We start from the raw sequence: 22,871 nt of genomic DNA on the forward strand, positions 1-22,871 counted from the left end.
GTCCAGAATAAACATGACCCTGAACCATGCCCAAGTGAGGAGAGGGAGGGAGAGGGAAAAGCCAGGAGACTAAAAGGCCAAAATGTCTGTATTATATAGGGAAAAGCAACCCAGCTTCTGACTGGAGAGTTCAGGGTAGGGGCAGGGTATGCCAACCAGGACCCTGCAACAGGTAGGAACTGAGGGATGCTGAGAGAACCTAGTGGCCAGTCTGCTTTGATATGTTAATAAGCAACCCAGTTAGCCATTTGTCCTGGTTTGAGATCTAAGGTCAGTATATGCATATGCACATATATGTATACAGATGCACTCACTCATCCCAGCAGCACAGGTAGAGGCCAGAGGTTGACACTGGGATCTTTCCTCAGTTTCTCTCTTTTCCCTATTTTAACTGCAGCAAGCACTTGGCCATCTCCCCAGCCCAGCATGTTAGCACTGTGATGAATGAAGTAAGGAAATTAATATCCACAATCCAGCCCAGTGTTAATAGGGCAAGTCTTTAAAACCAGCACTGAGGAGGCAGAGGCAAGCAGATCTATGTAGTGAATTCCAGGCATGTCAGGGTTACAAAGTGAGACCCTATTTCAAACCATAATTTTAAAGAAACAGTAATTCATACTATGCTTTAAAAAAAAGCCTGAAGGCTGGGTACATGATGTAGCTCAGCAGTAGGATGCTTGCATAGTGTATATGATACTCTGAAGTCAACCCACAACCTCAAAAAAGCTGTCTGAGACAACTGAGACAAAGAATGTCAGGTTGAGGGTTGTTTCTTTCTTTTTTTTTTGGATCTATCCAATCATATCTATCTATCTATCTATCTATCTATCTATCTATCTATCTATCTATCTATCTATCTATCTATCTATCTATCTATCTATCTATCTATCCATCCATCCATCCATCCATCCATCCATCCATCCATCCATCCATCCATCCATCCATCCATCTATCTATCTATCTATCTATCTATCTATCTATCTATCTATCTATCATGGTTTTTGTATTTTTGATAGAGAAACAAATGATAAAAACTGTAAGAATAAAGCCGGGCATGGTGGCGCACGCCTTTAATCCCAGCACTCGGGAGGCAGAGGCAAGTGGATCTCTTGAGTTCGAGGCCAGCCTGGTCTACAAAGTGAGTTCCAGGACAGCCAGGGCTATACAGAGAAACCCTGTCTCGAAAAACCAAGAAGAAAAAAAAAAAAAAAAAAACTGTAAGAATGACCCATGTACTTTATGCTTTAAATTAAAATAAAATTTTATTCAAAGCATCTTTTAAAATTACAGCATGTTTATTAATATGCTGTTAACTCTGCCAAACTACAACTTAGCCATATGAAGCATAAAACACTTCAAAAATCTGAATGTAACCACATTTTTAAAACAAAAAGCAGTCATAACACACCTCAAATTTTAGATGCCAATGTATTTTGTCCAAGTACATAGCTTATATCAAAACAAAATATATAACCCTTTAAAACATGGCCAATGGTAAGCAGTTGGAATAATTTCTTAAACTATCCAATCATACAAATAAAAAATTCATGTGAATATTAACCTCAATGGTTGACAAAAGTCAATTGAAGAAACAAAGCAAGCCCTTACTTTTTGAAGGCCTTAAATCTTATCTGCGAATTGACTAATTGCATTTTTCAATTGGACTGCTGTCCTTAAGGTGAGCTGATCAGATTTAAAATTTCCCAAGACTGATGAGTGTTATGTTTTGGTTCATACACTCCCATTTATCTGAGGAAAATTTCTAGAGAAAATATCGAACCCTAAACCAAGAATATTTAGATGCTATGTATGGTCGGTCTCTTATCATACTTATAAGTGCTCCAAGTTAAAATTCTACATACCAGATTACAGATAACATTCTTAGACCATTACAAATATAAATTCTCTTATTACAAAAAGCCCCTAAAGATCTGAAATTGACTGTACAGAGGAATTCCATTTTTAAAGTATGTCCTCATCATACACATTATTCTAACTACCACAACTTCAGCTTCACATTGGCGCTTCTCAAGACATTTCTTCCCTCCACTCTCCAAGGCTACACAATTTAACTACTTGTGTACTGCAACCACCGAGACTTTAGCCTACATTCTCAGTAATGTGTAATCTACACTTGTAGGATGCTACCTCAAAAAAAAAAAAAAGGCACTGAGGAGCCCATCTTTCCTCCCATTACTTTGAAGTCTCCAATTAAGGAGTCTATAAATCACTATGCTCTGCATATAATTTCATTCAACTTTTAACAAAAGCTCAAGTGATAGATTCTTGACTCCATAAAAGAGGTGGCTGCTTGGCCCCTAGAATTCTATTCATGCCTTAGTACACAACGTGCTCAATAACTTCATCTATTTGGAGAAAATGGTTTTGAACCACCAGACAAGAAAGACACTTGCAGCTAAAACTATCTCAGAAGCCCGCATATTTGAGTAGCCAATATTTACTCAAGTGTTTAACTGACAGCTAAACTTAGTGAACACAAAATAGCTTGGCATGTTATTCTGAAGTGAAGCAGAAAGGTGGCAATATGCACTGAAAATATAAATATGGAGGCTTCCATCCACTAATAACGCTAAACAAGCAGAACAATTAAAATTTAGTGTTTACTATCAAAAGACCTAAAACATTTCACTACAAAACAACCCTGCAGATGTCCCTTTTATTAATACAAACACAAGTGCCAATCTCATTACAGGGCCCATAATAGATCTCACTGGTGTACACATACATGCACCAGTTGCCAGGTTACATAGACTTTGCAAGATTAATCACTCAGGTCCAGCAGCTGAGCAATGTGCAAAAGTCTCCAGTCAACAAGCCAAGTGACGAGCGCTTTCTAAGCATCAGCATTACAGTGAGTTAAAAAGCCCAGGAAGATGGGATAAAACTCATTTTATACCAATTTTAAAAACTAGTACCCATCTTACCAAGAGCCTCAAATACCTTTTTTCTTCCAAGTCCATAACTTATATCATCTTTCCAAATAGTTGGCCTCCCATTTCTCTGGACTTATTGGCCATGCTATTCTGCAATTTAAAAATATGTATTTTATACATATGTCTCACACTGCTCTGCTTCAGTGTTTACAGTACTGTCACACACACTAACATACACTGTTAAAAATGATCTTATAAATAATCTATTTCAACCTTCTTTGGCTATTTGTACCAATCTGTTTTTTCACACAAATGTCTTATTCACAAAGTGCTTCCTGTGAGAACTGCTTCCAATGAATGCATTAAACTTGCAAAACCTAGCTTCCCACAACTTGTAGCTTCTACCCTGTAACTGCAATCCATATTTACAAAATAGTTTAAACTTTACATCAAATCTATTTCCATATAAAAAAAAAGTGCAATTCTCTCTCACCCCATCTGAGGCAACAACATTCTTCATAAATTTCTACAGAATAGCAGCCTATGATAAGCAAATAAGGTGCTTAGCTTATGCCCAAGGATCTACTTTGTAAGTATGCTGGGCAGTACTTTTGTACAGTGAAGAGTCAGTGTGAGGGCTACTGGCGGAGTGGTGCCCCTGTCAGATTGGCCAGCTCAATGAGTGCCAGGGCCCCATGCAGCCTCTCTCGTTGCTCTTGCAGCCGGCGCTGGGCGCCACTCTTCTCATCGTCTTCCTCATCAGACTGGAGGTACTCCAGAGGGTCTTGCTGCTCCTGATCAGCCTTCTGAACTAGCTTGCCTTTTAGGGTGGGGGTGCGTTGCTCTCTCATCTCCCAGTACCTGTGTAAAAGGCAAACATATTGTTTATATGGCAGATATCAGATTGTCAAGTATTTTCTTAGTGGATGCTGGAGAGGTGGTTCAGAGGTTAAGAGTATTAGCTCCTCTTCCAGAGGACCTGGATTGGGTTCCCAGGACCCACGTGGCAGCTCACAATTGTCTGTACCTTCAGTTCCAAGGGATCTGATGCCCTCTTTGGGCCCCATGAACTCCTGCACACAAATACACTCAAGTACAAACACATAAAACACTTTTCAAAAATCATTTTTAGTTCTCAACAGATGGAGTACAACAGTAAGAAACATGTACATTTACACCGATATCTCATCTTGTCTAAATCAGACCCATTACAAACTGACAGGAATACAAATAGCTCAGCCACTACTGAAATTTTGTGGAACTTCATCAAAATACTCAAGATACAACTGCCATATGACCCAGATATCCCACACCCAAGTCAACAGACTATGGAGATACTTGCACACGTAGTCCAGCACTGTTCATAGTGCCACTGGTCACTGTTCACAGTAACCAAACCTAGGTAAAAAGATGATCAAAGAAAGAAAATGTGGTATGTAACATTGTTGGGATACAGTCCAAGATTGAAGTAGCAGGAGATTTCTGAGTGCTTGTGATAAAACTCCCAAAAAACAAACCAAGAGTCTAGTGACCTCAGTTTCTTCAACAATATGGAATTGTTCTTGGATTATGCTTTTGAGCTCCTTCCAGGTACAGTGGATAGAAGTGAGCATATTAGTTACAACAACGGTTATTTGTTTATATGCCTCTATGGAAAAACATGTTTATGCTGTATGAGGCCTGCCCTTGTAACTGTACACTTGTACAAGTACTGTACTTGTATTGTACAGTGACTCCTCTTAACCCTCAGAGTATAAATTGTCTGACGCTCAGAATAAAGTTGGCTATTGCATGAGACATTAGTTCACCTCATTGATTGGCTCCACTCTCCCAGGTCCCACCAAGGGCAGTATAACAAGGACCTGGAGTCAGCTAAGAGATTAGAGAGTAAGAGCCATGATTGAGTGTCTACATCATTTTTTAAAAGAACACAAGTATTAAAATCACAACTATTAAATTGCTTGCAAGATGTTTATAATTACAATCACTTGTTTTCACAGTAAGAAATTTTAGATGAAGTATAGGACAGAGTCTGAAAGAATATTGAAAAGGCATAAAAAGAAGGTGAAAAGATCCCATTCAATTATGGGTTGCTTGGGCATTAATTTGGACTGTTATCAAAACACCTAAGGAGGATATTAATCATGAGGAAGATATTCCTTGCATATTATATTCCTTGCATGAATATAAACTGGATGATTAAACTTTAAAATGGGTAAAAAAAGGCAAAAAGGATTTTCCCCATTCAGGCAAAATTCAAAGTAAAAACAGCTCCACCAATAACTATGCTGGCGATGTCTCCCTCAGCACTCTTACCAGAGCTTCCTTCAAATGTGTATCATCCATGGCCTGAAAATGACCCAGAAGAATGGGGTGAGAAATTTCATAATCTAATTTTGAATTCTCTCCATTTTTTTGATGAGGATTTAGGAGAGCCTATGAAAAAGTTAACTTTATAACCTAAGCAAACTAGGGTACAGCAAGGAAATGAAATTCATTTACCAATTCCTCTCCAAGCCCCACGAGCTGTTTCTTTCCAATGCACTAACCAATCCATTTGAAACCCTAAAAGGAAAGTCAGTGTTGGCTAGTTCCCATATAGTATCTCCAGAAGCAAGAAAAGAGTTAGCTATCTCAATTCAGACTAAAAGAGGCAACTAAAAGAGGCAACTCATGTGGATCCTTGACGGCCTTTAAACCTATTTTCCCCACCTTTACACTGTAAGAGCCATAAAATACTAACTGCTTACCTTCCTTTTCTTGTAAGTCAGGGGAGGACCCAATGTCAACAATTATATTAATTTGATTCTTGTATTATAATCACCCTCAACCAACTATCAGTTTTTAAAAGCATGACAGAAGTCTACAGGTAGTTTTCTTTTTGTTGTGGATGTTTTCAAGACAGTTTCTCTGTGTAGCCATGGCTATCCTGTAACTAGCTCCGTAGACCAGGCTGGCCACAAACTTGGGAGATCTGTCTGCATTTGCCTTTTGAGTACTAGGATTAAAGGCGTGCACCAACCACCCCAGTTACTCCCTTACTATGGGCGTAGAGGAAATCATGGTCCAGCTGGCAATCTGTGGGGTTCTCTCATATGAACTGAATTGTGATTATAAAAAAAGTGTCCAATCTTCTCCCATTCCATAGGTAAATACTTATTTTATTGATGGTTCATCTAAAGGTATAGGAGGGATTCATGGTCCAGACTGTCATTTACCTAGTAATACTTTTCTTCAGCCCAATAGGTAGAACTGGCTGTTTTAATTCATCTATTACGGTTAATTCATAAAATCTTTGTAAACTATTCTCCGGGCTAACCTAGGCCTAGTCCTGGAGGCTTCCAGCCTCTGTACAATCTTATCTATGCCTAGAATGTTTTCAGCCTCTGAAACTGCTGCTGAATAAGCTTACCCTTTCTAGCTCTTTCTGAGCTCTGGCTGGATGGTTCAACTCAGCTGTTCTGGCTCAAACTCTTCTCCACGCTGACTGATTCAATCTGGATTCTTTCTCTGCCTCTCCTGAATTGCTCTGCTTAGCCTCAAAATAACTCTAGCAATCTGCTCTAAATCTTTTAGCTCCTTCTCATTCTGTGGCTCCTCCTGCCCCAGGCCATCAAGGATGGTGGAGGGCAGTGGAAGTCACTAGAAAGATAGCAAACCTCCAGTTAAAGGGCAAAAAAAGAGACTGTGTCCTAAGTCATGTCTACCAGTCTGGGGTACGATAAGCCCTATGCACCAAGGGAGAAGTAAACACACAGAGCCCTATGTCACCTGAGAATATCTTTCTAGCAATGCCAGCTGCTTTGGCCTATGGATCTCTGAGTTCATGTATTGGTCTTATGTTCCTCATCCTCCTTGCCCTTCAATCCGTAGATTGTATGGGCCCAGCTTCTGTTAGGTTTACTAATGAATGACTGTGTTTATGACTGGACCTTGGGACTGTAATAAACTTATTCATTCTAAAAGGGGAACACATTTAATTTTTCCTTGAATTTAAATAATTTCCCATTTTCAAAGGACATCATGATATTTGTGATCCTAATAAAGAGCAAATATGGGCTTCCATTCTACAAGAGACCAAAACAACTACTCATATCAGTTTCTTTTCAAGCTAGTCCCTAGATTTTCTTTTTTGATCAATATACTAATACAATCAATAGTATTGACATAGTTTTGATCCCTATTCTTGGGGGCAGAGTATTAGACACAATACTTTCACTACTTTCACTACTCTAAAATTATTCACTATGTTTATAATTTGTTTAAAGGATATTCATGCATCAAAAGACAATTTATCTACAACATCTCAAATTGAAACTACTCTGGATATCCTTCATTTAAAATATTGAGAACATGGTCCTAGAATGAAGTCATGTGAGATTTCTGAGTGCTTGTGAGAGAACACCAAGAAACCAAGACAAGGGTCGTGATTTGTTTGGTTTTTGGTTTTTGAAGACAAGGTTTCTGTGTAGCCCTGGCTGTCCTGGAATCCTTTTTGTAGACCAGGTTGGCCATAAACTCAGAGATTCACCTGCTTCTGTCTCCCAAGTGCTGGAATTAAAGGCCTGTGCCACCGCCACCTAGCAAGGCTTATGATCTCAGTTTCTTCAAATATACATGCTTTCAAGCACCTCCCAGGTGTAGTGGCCTGGAGTGAGTTTACTTCAGATTATTCATTACAACTAGCTGTTATTTGTTTATAATGCCCTTGTGATTGTACACTTTGCATATGTTACTCCTCTTATTACTCAGAGTATAAACTGTCTGATGTTCTGAATAAAGTTAGCTATTGCATGAGACTTCAGTCTGTCTCATTTAATGGCTCCATTCTCCCAGGTCCCATCACAGTAAACAATACATAATGGATTTTTTTGTTTGTTTGTTTGTTTTTTCGAGACAGGGTTTCTCTGTGTAGCCCTGGCTGTCCTGGAACTCACTTTGTAGACCAGGCTGTTCTCCAACTCAGAAATCCGCCTGCCTCTGCCTCCCAAGCGCTGGGATTAAAGGCGTGCGCCACCACCGCCTGGCATGGATTTTATTTTATTCAGCCATGAAATTGTATAGAGACAGAAAGACAAATGTCACATTTTCTCTCATTTGTGGATTTCAGACTTTATATAGCCACACTAAATTATTTATATGTCGTGAAAGTAGAAATAAGACTGAGGGAATGAAGGGGACTAGGAGGACACAGGGATTGCTGTCATCAACGTACTTGTATGTATTTTATGAAACCCATTACAGTATCTAATGAATGTACACTACTAAAAATGAAATTTTGTTAAAATGGATCCTTAGTAAGTATCTGAAGCTATTCAGAGGTAGTACATGGAAATCCCATTTATATGGAAAACTTAGATTGGAGAATAAAGATTCCTGTTCACGTGTCTATAATCAGACACTTGCTGTTTTAAACCTCCCACTGCATTCTCTAATCACGTTTGCCATTACACTATATGATGCCCTGGATATGTAGCTCAGAGGTAGAATATCTGCATAACATGTATGAAGCAAGGCCCTGAGTTCAATCCCCAACACAACAAACAAACAAAAGAACCCTACCTTTATTTATAATCTATCTATATTATGTATGAGTGAACCCTAGGAACCTATCTTATCTTCTGATTCAGTAGCAGAGTATCTACCTAATACATACAAGGGCCTCAGCATCAGGAGCTTCAGAACCATGGGGGAGGGGGGAAAACTACTTTTTATTTAACAAAATAATGGTTTTTGTTTTTTTCAAGACAGGGTTTCTCTATATAGCCACCACCCCAGCTTTGGTTTCTTTTGGGGGGGGTGCTGGGTGGAGGGGGCAGTGCAAGGGTAACTTTTGACAGGATTAAACATTAAACGTATGAAATAAGATCAACAGCCAGGTATGGAGTCAGGCAGGTCTCCAAGTTGAGTCCAACCTGGTCTACAGAGTGAACAGTCACGGCCACACAGAGAAACCCTGTCTGGAAAAACAGAAGCAAACCAACAAACATAAAAGAAAAAAGAAATATGACCAAGAAAGTAATGTCAATAATACACTTTATCCAAAAATATTTAACATTAGTTTTAATTCTAGCTTAGTCTTATTGTAACCACTTGATAAGTCACAAGAGAAAATGAAAATGTCCACTCACTGTGTCTAAAATGCTTATTTAAATTGTCATCATGTACACAGTGCCAATATAAAGCCTTGTATACTAATGCTTACAGCCTTATTTAAAATACTAAACGCAACTCAAACATCTATCAAAAGGTGACTGACTAAACAAGCTGATTTAGAGCTACACAATAAATTACTACCCTGAAATAAAAGGAAGAGACTCTTGAAACACTCAATATGCATGAACCTCAAATGATGCTGCTGAGTTAAAGCAGCCACTTGATAACATTTCTATAAAGCCTTAGAAAATACAAACTAGTTTACTGTCCCAGAAGAGGAGTGCTAGCTGGAAGCTGTGCAGTTGAGAGGGGCTATAAAGGAGCTTGAGGAAACTTGGATATGACAGACACATCCATTACTTTGACTATGGGGGTTCCATGATGTAGACAAATGTCACATGTATCAAACTGTACACTTTAATACAACCTATCATACATGCCTTTAATCCCTGCAGATCAGAGGCAGACTCAGATAAATCTCTGTGAGTTTCAGGGCAGCCTACTCTACATAGCAAGTTCCAGAACTGCCAGGACAACACTGTAAGACCCTGTTTACAAATAAATAAAATACACCTATGTCCCTTTAGGAAATCTATCTCTGAACACTAGGAACATTGGCAGTACATAAGCATTAAAAGAACTGTTAGTTCAGTACAACTTGAAGACTGGAAAAAGAGAATCCTGACGGGTCACAGGGGCTCTGAGTACTACAGCAAAGGTTTGGGTTCCACACTCAGGATGATACTAGCCTCCATCTATGAAGTTGGTCCCAGATTGTTTGTTCTAGGAGTTCCAGGGGAAGGTCAAGTAAGCTTTTCCTGAAATGATATTTAGCCCAAGTAAGAAAAAAAGATGAGCAGAATGGCTAAAGGAAGAAGTGAGGCCTCCTGTAAAGAGCAGAGAAGCCTGAAACAACAGTGACATGGTTATCAATAAATACCTGCCCATTGTGGCATAGCTAGCAGGAAGAGCTGTAGCAGCACAATAAGGGACCCAACAGCACTGCAGAGAAACTTCAGTGATGTTAACAACAAACAAGTTCTTAAGTCAAATATTCTCAGAGAAAGATTTTTATGCTGACCTCCTTGTTGCCATTCATGTTGCCTCCTTGTTGCAAATTCATGAGTGTTCCATACTTTTCAACAGTGAAACAAAGAAAATGAAATACACTGTGCTTGGGGCACATAAACTATTATTTCTGTCACACACAGATCCCAAGCACTCATGACAACTCTACAGGAAATTAAGGATTATTCTGAACTATTTTATAAAACATACGTAAGTAATTTACTTAAAATGAAAGAATGCCCAAACTCTAACATAAACCCAAGCCCCAAAGACATCTTCTGGGAGACCACACACAAACACCGCCTTACTTTGCCAGCCACTCAGCAGCAGCCTTGTTGTCCGGAGACTGGTGTTTGCTGAGTGCGTCCGTTGGCTCTTCTCTCTTCAGCCGGGCATAAGGGTGCTTTGGACAATGGCGGTTTGCATGGGTGAATCTGCTTAGGCACCCTTTAAAACACAGAAGGAAATGCTCACCAGAATGTGACCATTCAGGCATACGAAATATATACAGCTTCGAGATATACAAGGAAGGCAGAGAGATGCTGAATCCTTTAACCATACAAGCTTCTATGGACGCTTCCGAGGCACATCCATAAAGTCCAATGCCCTCTTTTTTAAATAAATAAATAAATAAATAAATAATTTTTTCCAAACATTTATTTATTTAGTGTATGTGAGCACATTGTAGCTGTCTTCAGACACACCAGAAGAGGGCATCGGATCCCATTACAGATGGTTGTGAACCACCATAGGGTTGCTGGGAATTGAACTCTGGGAGAGCAGCCAGTGCTCTTTACTGATGAGCAATCTCTCCAGCCCCCACCCCCACGTCCTCTCTGAGCATGGTACATATACATACATATATAATATATATACAAATATACATATACACAACCACATACTCATAAGATAAATTTTAAATACAAACAAAACAAGGGTTTTCTAATGAGTCAGGCATGGTGTTACACACCTCTGATTCTAATTCTAGCACTCAGGAGGCAGAGGCAGGTGGATATCTTTGAGTTTGAAGCCAGCCTAGCTTATATAGGGAGTTCCAGGCCATGCAATACTACACAGTGAGACCCTGTTTCAGAGAGAAACAAAAAGGTTTCCTCTCATATGTAGAAACTAAAAATAAATAGCCTGTAAACACTTATAAGATTTTAAAAAATATTCAAGAAAACTACAAAAAGGGGGCAGGACTACACTGAAATGTGTGTGTATATGTGTCTGTGATTAAACTAACCAACCAACCAACCAACCAACCAACCATTCATTTAAGAGGGCCAGCAAGATGGCTCACTGAGTAAAGGGTTTGCCACCTGCTGGGTAGTGGTGGAGCATGCCTTTAATCCCAGCACTTGGGAGGCAGAGGCATTCGGATTTTTGAGTTCCAGGACAGCCTGAAAAGAAAAAGAAGAAAAAGAAAAAGAAAGAAAAAAGAAAGAAAGAAAAAGGTGTTGCTACCACCAAGCCTGATAACCTAAGTGGTTCTCTTATTGCCACACACTCAAATAGATGGATGTAAAAATAGGTCCCTTTAAGAAAAGATACACAGGAGCCAGGCAGTGGTGGTGCATGCCTGTAATCCCAGCACTTGGGAGGCAGAGGTAGGCGGATTTCTGAGTTCAAGGCCAGCCTGGTCTACAGAGTGAGTTCCAGGACAGCCATGGCTACACAGAGAAACCCTGTCTCGAAAAACAAAACAAAACAAACCAAAAAACCAAAAAACCAAAAAAAAAAAGTGCTTTTAAAGAAAAGATACACGAGGCTGGAGAGATGGCTCAGAGGTTAAGAGCACTGATTGCTCTTCCACAGGTCCTGAGTTCAATTCCCAGAAAGCACATGGTGGCTCACAGCCATCTGTAATGGGATCTGATGCCTTCTTCTGGTATGTGTGAAGACAGCTACAGTGTACTCACATACATAAAATAAATCAATCTTTAAGAAAAAAAAGAGAAAAAGAAAAGATACACTTACTCTAGTTAAATAGTTTATCAACCAATATAAAAGCCTACCTCAAAGGCTACATTTATTATGAATGTTTCTACTTCTTAAAGCTTGGGCTGGGTATGTAGCTCCATGAGAGTACCTGTCTAGCATGTGCAAAGGTGTGCATAGCTTGGGGATGGGAGTTTATGATGTTTTATAAAAGCTTATCAAAAATTTCCTCTTGTCAAAAAAATATAAGTAAAACTTACTCTAACTACTAGCTGGTTAGTAGCTATTCCTAAAATATCACCTTAACACCATACCGTTTTCTGAACAGACAAAAGGCTTCTCTCCGGTATGAAGACGTTGGTGGGTTTTGAGCTGTCCACTTTGAACAAAGGCTTTTCCACAGTCTGGGTAGTCACACAGGTATGGCCTCTCACCTAAGGAGACAGACATCAAAATCAGACATGAGGGAACAAGAAGGGGCAGGAGGAAAATCCTCTTCATATGGGTCAGAACTCCAGTGAGAAATGACATACCGCATTACAGTGCACAGGCAGGCAGACAAAGGGTGGCACTGGAGCGCCTCTCCTCCATAAAGCACATTACCTCCTCTAGGTCTTGAGCATTTAGAAACCCAGGTTCAACCCTTGTTATTAGCATCTTCAGCTTATCTATACTTTTCTCCTCAACAGTCCAACTATGAGCTCTTTTCTGATCTATAAACTATCTCCAACTTCCACTTTCTGTGGCTATTTTCTTGGTCTCACTCAACCATAGGGGATACTCCAATGGGTTGCTAGCTGGCATCTAGCCTCCTTCATACATTGTATTTCAAGATGGAGGCACCAGCACAAAACTCTTAGCACCAGTCATTTCTCAAACTATCCCAACCCCTCCTGAGCTCCTTGGACTGCTAAAAAGTTGCCTGATAATTCTTCTCAGCATGCAAAATGTCACCAAATTCATTTATCTATTTGGAGATGGGAGAACTGTCCTTAGTTTCCTCCAGAAGATATTCCAGCCAGGAGGCAATGCCTCTTCATCTGGTTCTTATCCTTAAGATCGCATCTTCCCTGCCCATTCAAATTCAGAGTTTGCAGGCTTTCAGCTGCACTCGGTGTCTGCCTGGGAAGTGTCCTGTAATGATTATGCACATAGGAATCTCCTTCTGAAGAAATTCTTCACTTTCTGTTTCATTTAAATTTTTAAGTACTGCAGCATAGTGCTAACCTAGATAAGGTGCTCAAAAATGGCAATCATAATTAATGTATTATTTATTACTGATTTACTATAAGGCTCCTCTCCCTGGGGTCAACATTATAGAAAGAACATAGGCCTTCTACAAAGTATTTTGCTTTCTATACAGACTGCAAGGACTTCTATATACAAATAAAAATGTCTGACATGTAAGTGTTAGAGGAAACAAAATTCAGGTAGGTGGAGATGGAATAACAATGACACAACTGACAATGTTTTGTTTAACCTAGACCCACCATTCCCCACCAAAAAGCAACTGAGTAACAGTGGCTGATTTTTAAAACTTCAAAGTAATAGTGGCAATATAAAAAAAATAACACAATTTATATGAACATTATTTAACCCAATTAAATAACATTAATTAACAACTTAAGTACCAAATCAAGTTTTAATCTAGTATCACTTCTAGCCACTTCTACACTGTTGTCATCTTACCTGTATGAGTCCTTTTGTGAGCCTGGAGTGATTTCTCCCTTGGAAATACCCTGTTACAGATGTTACAGCGAATCCTGCTAGATGAATGCTCTCCTTCATTTATTAAATCCCGAACAGTGTCTGCTCTGGGCCTTCCACGTCGGATTCCATCCTGTTAACATGGTTTATAAACTTTAATATGATTTCCTGGAATCACTAAAGCAGCATAAGATACAAACTGAGTGAGTGGTTCTAGTAGCCCACCTCTCTGCAGATACCAGCAAACACCCCTAAAGTACTCCACTTGCCCATTCTTCCTTTACCTGGTAGCAAACCTTCAAAAGGTTTCTGTTCTTAGTGTGTGACTTTGTTCCCACATGCAGAAAGCAGACCAGAACCTATCCTGAAAAACTATCTGCTATGACCTGGATGGGCCACTAAGTGGACTGACACAAGGCACTTATGTTTACCCCATCTAATCTAGGTATCTTTCAGGACATACAACTATTTAGAGGGCATTGTTCACAAACAACTTGCTGCTCTCTGGACTAAAAAATTGGGTTTACCTAAAGCAAGCAGACACAGGAAAAGCCCATGGGAAAGTCAGGGAGATTTCACAGAAAATGGAGCATGCTCTCAGTAAACCATGAACCCAGTCAGAAGCTCTACCCAAAGAAAGTGGAGGCTGTAGCAGAGATGTAAACAGCTGGGTAAGGAAAACAAAGTGTGTGTCCTGTCAGTGCCTCCCACCACACCGCCCTGCCCGTATAAGGCACTTGCCTAGGCCAGTGGCCTTGAGCTTGATCTCAGTATTCTGCACTAAAAAAGGGACATTAATAAGAGGGGATAGATGGAGCTACACAGAAGTAGTTCTAATAGGCTTACCCACTGAAGCTAAGGTAATTCAAAATACATTCTTTTTTTTTTTTTTTTTGCTTTTTACATCACTTTATTCCAACCTGAGCACCTCAATATAAAACTAAACACCGGTGAACTGTTCTCCTTACTAGTTTTGAGTTACTGTAAAATGTACAAGTTCTGCTAGCAGATCAACACTTAAATAGATTAAATCATCTGACACATGGTAGATTTCATATAATGAAAATACCTAAAATAATTAGTGCAATATACTGATTAAAATAAAATGGACTTCAAAAAACAAGGCTTCAAGATTATTACTAATAACATTGTAATACTTATGTTACAATTGCAAGTACATTGTTTATTATGGTTCTAGCCATGTAAGAACAGCAAAGCCCCTTCCTTTCATAGGGGAAGAAAGAAATAATTAGCTGTTTTAGTAACTGTACATTTTGTATATGTTTAGGCAATTCTTAAATATTATAGGAAATAATAAACATATGGAGACTACAATGCAGTACTCTATTTACAGTACAGCTGAAGATCATATTTAAAATAATCAAGTTTGAATGTACATAATTGTTAGTGCACTGACTAATTATGCCCAAAGGGAAGCAGAGCCCCCTCCCTGTTCCAGACACACCTCTATGGAATAGCCAACAGTGATTAACTAGAAAGCAGATACCTGGTTTGTTTCCACTTTTTAAAAGAAGCTCATATGAAGGGACCACTATCATTAAAATGCATTTTTCAAATTCCCTCAGGCCTAACTGCTGACCCTCTCCCAGAATGCTCTGCTCTAACCCTTTTTTTTTTTTTAAAGATTTATTTATTTATTATATGTAAGTACACTGTAGCTATCTTCAGACACTCCAGAAGAGGGTGTCAGATCTTGTTACAGATGGTTGTGAGCCACCATGTGGTTGCTGGGATTTGAACTCCAGACCTTCAGAAGAGCAGTCGGGTGCTCTTACCCACTGAGCCATCTCACCAGCCAAAATACATTCTTATAAGTTTAAAAAACAAATTAAAAAGTCCAGGGTACACTTTAAAATATTAACTTTATGTTTCATAAATTAAAAACTGAGAAGGCCACATGTAGTGGTACAAACCTTTGATCCTAGCACTTGGGAGGCAAAGGTAAGTGGATCTGTGAGTTCAAGGTCAGCCAAGACTTCATAGCAGAGAACTTGTCTTTAAAAAACAATAAACAATCTATTAAGACATATACCTGTAAATCCCTGCTCTGAGGAGCTGAGGCAGGACGACTGCAACTGAGTCTGAGGCCTGCCTAGGCTACAAAACCAATCTGAGGACAGTCTAGGCTATATAATGAGACTATCTCAAAAAACAAACACACAAAAAACCAAGACAACTTGAATAGTTAATAGCGTACCAACATGGTCACAAATGTATTACACTTATTTAACATGCAAGCAAACAACTAAACTGAGTATTATCCATGGAACGCCTGCACTATCTTCTCTAATCTAAAACAAACATGTTCTTGTAAAAAAAAATTCCTTTTCTTTCCCAGGTAAGTTGTCACATCTGTAGGTTACACGAAAAACCTAACAGTGCTATAAGTGTCACGCACAGCTAAGAGATGTCACTGTTCTCCATGTAAAAACCTATAGGTTTCTAAAGCTTAAATCTTATCCTCATACCTAAAATGATAAGCTCTAACCTATTTTCCTTCAGTCAAATGTTTCACTTTCAAAGACGTTCATGCCAGATACGGTGGTGCACACCTTTAACTCCAGTGCTGTGGATCTGTGCATTTAAAGCCAGCCTGGTCTACAGAGTGAGTTCCAGGACATCCAGGGCTACACAAAGAAACCCTGTCTCAAAAAAAAAAAAAAAAAAAAAACCAAACCAAAACAAACCCAAAACACAGAAAAAAAGAAAAACTAAAATAAATTACCCACTATTTTCTTTGCTACCAGAGAAAAATAAAACATGCCCAGTTGGAACAACACATGCATAAATTATATATATGTATATGTGTACACACACACATATAAATTGTAGTCATAAATACAACATACTTGCCACATATAGGTAATAGTTAAATAAATGCATTCTTTTAATTAAGGAAATAAGATTGGAAATAATCATCTAATGTTCCAAATAAATGAGCTGTATCTACATATCTGTGTGCATGCCTGTGTGTGTGTACATCTAGAAGCCAGAGATCAATGTCAGGTGTCTTCTTTCTCTTTCCACCATATTTTTGAGACAAGGTCTCTCACTAAACCCAAAATTCACCATTTCTACTAGGCTGGACAGAGGCCTTGAGACCCTCTACACCCTCACTCCTATCAATGTGTTATAAACATGCTTCAGATGGCTTTCATGTGGATACTGGATGCTAAGGCTCAAAACAGAAGTCTTCATGCTTATGTAGCAAACATTTTGCACCCTGAGCCATCTCACCAGCTCCAACCATATATATTAAAATAAGCAATATTACTTGAATAGGCCATTCTCATTTTTGTCTTAATAATAAGAAAACAATGTTTCTAGGCATGTTTATCAGCATCCAATTAAGTTTATCTGTAGACTGAAGGACAAATGTTGTCAAGACTATTGACTCAAAGAAAAAATGTCAACATGAAATTTTGGATGATTACACCACTAAAAACTTTTGTATAATCTCCCAACCTCTAGAAAGTATTTATAATTATATGAAGACAGAAGACCTAAAAAGTCCTTGAATGTTTTTGACAAGTTCAACTAAAAGGCCAGACTTAGCATTTCTATTGTGTAACAAGACACCATAAGCCATAGAATCAAGCCAGTAAATAGCGCTCTGTATCCGGCTCCTGCCCTCCAGGTTCCTGCCCTGCCTTCCAAGTTGCTTTTGGTTATGGTGTTTAATCACAGCAATAGAAACCTATCTAAGATAGATTTAAAATATTAAGCCTATTAAGATAGGTTTAAGCACAATAAATCAGGAAAAAGGAGGAGGAGAAAGAAGAGGAAGAGGAAGAGGAGGAGGAGGAGAAGCAGCAGCAGATGATGATCTTTAGAAATGTTTGTGAGCCTTGATGACACATTTGGGTCTGGATCCAAACTCCCCATGCTGCTCAGATCTGCTTACTCTCACCCGATCTATATTCACAACTTTCCAAGTCTCTACGTCAATAGTCAATGTCAAGCTATGTGCCCTTATATAAAGCATCTCAACTGATTTGGATAAGCCATAAATAAGTTACATATGCTTACATCAACTTAATATTTTAAAAATTAATCCCTAAAAGTCCATTTACACGTGTACATATGGGAACAATATAATGTAGAGTGAAAACAAGAGTTCTGCTGGTGTCAGAAGTTCTGCTACCTATCATATGACCTTTATCTTAGGGACACTTTTTCTCATTCTCAGCAGGTAAATGATATTAGATAAATTAAAAAATTCAGAGTGCTCAACAGACAGCCTGGTAGTTTACTCCTAACATTACAAAGTGCCCACTCCACGACAGGTAAAAAATGGTAGCTACTATTGCTAACAGAATAAATGTTTCTACGATGATTAAAAGCCACTATATACAAATCAATTATGTGAACACACAATCTAGATGTTTGGATATTAAAAGTGGATACAGGTCAGACAGGGGCAAGATCGGTGCCCTACAGCATATATCATGAATACAATATGAACAGGGAGTACAGGGGTACAGACAGGGGAATATAGTACCTGGGAAGACAAGGACTCTGTAGTTGTTCTTGGTCTCTCCTAGAATTCAACCACAAACGATAATGCTATATATACACAAATAGTGCTAAGTGACCTTAAAACGAGGGTCCAAAACATGCTGGCAGGTGATAGGTGCTCTTTACCCACTCAGTGTAGGGTGAAAGCTGACATAGGGTGTGTACAACTCAGATGTTAACACCTCCCCTGGGAGTCATAGCAACAAGCAGAAACAAACGCTGATCTCCCTCACAGCTGTTAGTGCCTTAGAGTGACAGAATGAAGGGTGATGGGAGCACTGCTGACACTAGCCATACTACACACTCATCTCCATCTTCCTGGAAAGTGAGCAGATTCAGCAGCCAAGCCAGCATCATCACTCACTCAAAGCCTGGAGAAGTAGATCATCACCGTAAGAACCTCAGCGCCAAAACAGCATAAAGGGGGCTGGGCTCCCTCTCCCTCTTTAAACCAACAACATCTTGACCATAAATAAATAAGGTCACTTTCTCAAATAAAGGCCTATTCGAATTTTCTCTCTTAAGTTGAGAATCCTAAATGAATTTCTGGAGCTGCCCTTGAACCACTCCAATAATTAAAAAAAGAACTAGACTGTTATCAAATCAATTCTGAAAATTAAGTGTTCTGTGAGAAGGGGAAAATATACATCTATATCAGCCCTTTCATTTCCACATTACTTCTAGTATACTTCCCTCTGAAAGGGGTAAAGATGTAGAAACAAAACTCAAGCTTATGTACCGTGAGTACCGTGAGAACATGTACACAGATCTATGGAAAGAGAAGTCTGATTCAAGCCAAAAGCACACACCTATGATTTCATCTCTTTACAACAATTCTCACCAGCTCGAGACCGGAGGCAGGAGGATCTCTGAGACTGAAGCCACCTTGTCTACAGAGTGAGTTCCAGGACAGTCCAGGCTACACAGAGAAACCCTGTCTGGAAAAACAAATAAATACAAGCAACAGCAGTTCTCAACCTACGGGGTCCAGACCCCTTTGGGGGTCGAACAACTCTTTCACAGGGATCACCTAAGGTCATTGGGGAAAACAGATATTGACGTTATGATTCATAACTGTAGCAAATTTATAACTATGAAGTAGCAACGAAAATAATTTTATGGTTGGGGTCATCACAACTGGAGCTGTATTACAGGGATGCAGCACTAGGAAGGTTGAGAACCACTGATTTACGACAGTTTTTTTTTTTTTTTTGATAATCCAAAAATCAAATTGAGGGGAAAAGGGGACAGAGAGATAGCTCAATGGTTAAAAGCACTTGTTGCTCTTCCAAAGAACTTGAGCTAGATTCCCAGCACCCTCAAAGTGGTTCATAAAACTGACTTCAGTGTCAGTCATACACAAGTGCAGACACAATATAAATTAACTACAACTTTAAAAAGTCAAATACAAGAAACTTCCACGGTATTTTTGTATGTCACTTAACTGTACAATGCATTTTCTAAGGACTAAAATATTGAATTAATACAAAAGTTATAGATACCTAAAGTACCTAAGATGACATGTCAGGAGGGGCGACCTGAAGCCAGCAACAATAGCTGTTCCTTACACCAACGCAGTTTCTACTACCAACATCTCTACTGTTCTTTCAAATATGCACTGTGGTGCAAGTTTCAACTTTACTGCTCTATAATAATACCACTAGCTAAGTACCTACTTCCTCACACAAAACAGTTTCACCTTTTTGGCTACCGCCCATACACAATGTTACCAAACTTGCTTCAATTGATAAACTAGGCATCCCTTAATCCGCTGGGTAATTTGCTTTGCTACACCTGTAGCAAATCAAGTTATTCTGGCAGTCAACCAACAACAGAAAACTGCATATTTATCTTGCAATACCATGTATTCGACACACAGATTTACCGATACCTTCCTGAGCTCTGATGAATGTCCAGTATTAAGTCTAGCCCCATAAACACACTCCCGGTTCCTTCCGAGCACAGTCACCGTGTGCCAACACTCCCACTAGCTAGCTATACATACGATTTTCATGAAGACGCTTTAACAAACTCCCTAACCCTCAGCTGCTCCGGATGTAAAGGGTATAGTAGGGCATGGTGTCGCTAGCCTTGAATTCCAGCACTCGGAAAGTAGAACTCTGAGAGTCCCAGGCAGGCCAGGGATACAGTGCGATACTTGGCCCCCGCCCCAATGTGGGCTGGAGCCAAATGCTCACATCCTTCCTTCCCACATCTAAGCAGGCCGAGGCCGCGAGGTTACAAGCACAGCAGTGCAAGGCATCTGGACACAGCGAGCCTCCCCCTCATCACCCCGCTGCACCTGCTGCCCTCAGACCGGCCTTCGCGCCGCACCCGTCACATGACCACCTTGCCCCCAAAGGTCCGGTTTTGGCGCGCGGCAGTGACGTCAGCGTCCTGTCAGCCACCGCCCCCGCCACCCCGCTTTTCCTCTCCGGCCCCGCCCCGCTGGCGAGCGGCGCCGTTAACGGGCCCCAGGCCGCCCCGCGCCCGGGGCCGCCCGAGCCACTCACCTTGAGGTGGCCGCTGTCTGGGCTGCTCGCCTCCTCCTCGTCCTCCCCGCCCGACACGGCGGCCACGGAGGCGGAGGACTGAGGCGCACCCCGCAGCGTCGGGAGTTCAGCCGCCACGGGCAGTCCGGCTGAAACGACGCCGCCCGCCGCCCCCGGGCTGAGCGTCACGTTATGCGCGTTCTCACCCCAGCGCCACGGGTACACCATGAAGTCGCTGAAGCCGGGGCTAGTGGGGACGAGCGGCGGCGGCGGCTCGGGCTCCCCCACGCTGCTGCACGGAGGCGTTGCCGGCGTGGTCCTGATGACCGATACCAGTACGCGCTTCGGGGAGTCGTGGCAGAAGACGACCGGCGGCGGCTCCGCCATGGGTGCCGGGGCGCCGCGGATCATGCTGGCTCGTCTGCAGCCCTCGCGCTCTCGGCGGCCCGAGCTTGCCTTGCTCGCCCGCGCTGCTACGTCTCGGCGCCTCACAGCCGCCGGCTCATGGCAGGCGGCTCCGGGCGATCAGGCTGCAGCAGCGTTGCTGACAGGAAAACGGGACGCGAGGCGCCGAGTCCCCGAGAATAACAACCTGCCGCCGCGGTCCCCGCTTCGGCTTTTCCCGCGTTACATTTCGCGCCTGGGCGGAACCAGTCACCGCGAGGACCCTGCGGCTGGCCACCGCGACGAGTGACAGGTCGCGAGAGCCAATAGCCGGGTCCAGGCTGTGTTCCGTCCGGAGGGGGCGGAACCAATTCGAGCGCGGGTCCTTACTGCCACGTCATTGGCCGCCGCTCTCATACTTTTTTGTCTGGAGGGCCAACTGCGTTCGAAAGTCTGTAGGAGCGCGCGTCTTGTCCTGACACACCCGTCGGGAGCCCCACCCTGGCCGGATGACTCCTGCGAAGGTGGGGAGGGGGAAAGAGGCTGTTGATTGGAGGAGCTGCGGGAAAGGGGCGTGGTGGTGGGCGGGGCGAGCATGCTGGGTCCCTCCCCCACCAGAAGAAGAGGGGGTGTAAAGAGGGTAGGAGTCTGGAGAAGTTGCAGTGGAGAGGGCCCTCCCCATCGCCCCACCCAATCCGCCCCCTCCCGCGCGCAGCCAGTTTAAAGGGCTGAGGCCGCGCCCGTCCCACCCCACCCCACCCACGGCTGCTCAAGGCGCCAGCAAAGCACCACTTCTTTTTGGGCGTTGGGGGGTTGTTGTTGGTTTTGTTTTGTTTTTCGAGACAGGGTTTCTCTGCATAGCCCTAGCTGCCCTGGAACTCACTTTGTAGACCAAGCTGGCCTCGAACTCAGAAATCCACCTGCCTTTGCCTCCCAAGTGCTGGGATTAAAGGCATGAGCCACCACCGCCCGGCTTGTTTTTGTTTTGAGACAGGGTCTCTATAGAGTCCTGGCTGCCCTGTAACTCCCTATGTAGGGACCAGGAGGGCCTCGAAGTCAGAGATCCCATTCGCCCCCCCCCCTCCATACACACACACACCCAGTACTGGGACTAAAGACGTGAGTCACCACTCCTGCCTAAGGGCATGGGTTCTTAATGTGAGTCCCGTGACCAGCCCTGCTACGGTTCCCGGACTATTGGTTCTTGCTGCCAGGCTCGGGACCGCGGTGGGACGCATGAGCAACCATTCGCACAGTAGTCAGCTCCCGGTCGTACTTGCTTGCAGTGTTTCCCAGGCAGTCTGATGGTGGTAGCAGTTCAAAGATTTTTTAAAAATCTCTTTAGAGGCTAAAGGATAGAACTGGCAACTGGAGCTCATTTGCTTGCTGCGTTTCCCAGGCAGCCTGTTCCTAGTAGAGACTCCATAAAGATTTTTATATCTGAATGAGTATCCAGTGGTTAAGCGATAGAACCGGTAACTAAACTCCATCAAATACAAAGCTATGCCTAAATTAATTTAGGCACCAGAGTGTTGTTTTAGAGAAAACTGCCTAAATTAACAAATCAAAGCAGCCAATAGTGTGACCTTATTTTTAGCCACATCTTTATTTTGGGTAAATAAACTATACCTAGCAAGATACCGAAGTCAAATTTGACTTTATGGAGAGAAAGTAACTTGTGAACTGAAGT

The 22,871-nt window shown here is 41.5% G+C and overlaps 1 protein-coding gene across 2 annotated transcripts; it reads right to left on the minus strand.

Moving 5' to 3' along the window:
- Window positions 1-1,240: 1,240 nt before the first annotated feature.
- Zfp367 (zinc finger protein 367) lies at window positions 1,241-21,418 on the minus strand. Of its 2 annotated transcripts, NM_001361047.1 has the most exons (6): window positions 20,311-20,592; window positions 18,289-18,327; window positions 13,749-13,899; window positions 12,374-12,493; window positions 10,427-10,565; window positions 1,241-3,755 (listed from the first exon to the last, which is right to left on the minus strand). In NM_001361047.1, exons 1-6 carry the CDS (start codon window positions 20,317-20,319, stop codon window positions 3,533-3,535), a joined length of 681 nt encoding a protein of 226 aa, NP_001347976.1. In that variant the 5' UTR covers window positions 20,320-20,592; the 3' UTR covers window positions 1,241-3,532. The 2 variants fall into 2 exon arrangements, with proteins under 2 accessions (NP_001347976.1, NP_780703.1); NM_175494.5 differs by lacking the exons at window positions 18,289-18,327; window positions 20,311-20,592 and adding an exon at window positions 20,819-21,418.
- Window positions 21,419-22,871: the final 1,453 nt, after the last annotated feature.

The sequence above is a fragment of the Mus musculus genome, chromosome 13 (genome assembly GCF_000001635.26).
Source record: "Mus musculus strain C57BL/6J chromosome 13, GRCm38.p6 C57BL/6J".
In the NCBI taxonomy this organism is placed as follows: Eukaryota; Metazoa; Chordata; class Mammalia; order Rodentia; family Muridae; genus Mus; species Mus musculus.

What these genes read in the sequence shown, in the direction of transcription:
- Zfp367 (NM_175494.5), bottom strand. Translation starts at nt 21,208, where the DNA reads ATGATCCGCGGCGCCCCGGCACCCATGGCGGAGCCGCCGCCGGTCGTC. An exon ending in CAGACAGCGGCCACCTCAAG is followed by an intron (nt 13,900 to 20,818) that starts GTGAGTGGCTCG and finishes CCATGTTAACAG; the next exon opens with GATGGAATCCGACGTGGAAG. An exon ending in TTTTGTCTGTTCAGAAAACG is followed by an intron (nt 10,566 to 12,373) that starts GTATGGTGTTAA and finishes TGTGTTTTAAAG; the next exon opens with GGTGCCTAAGCAGATTCACC.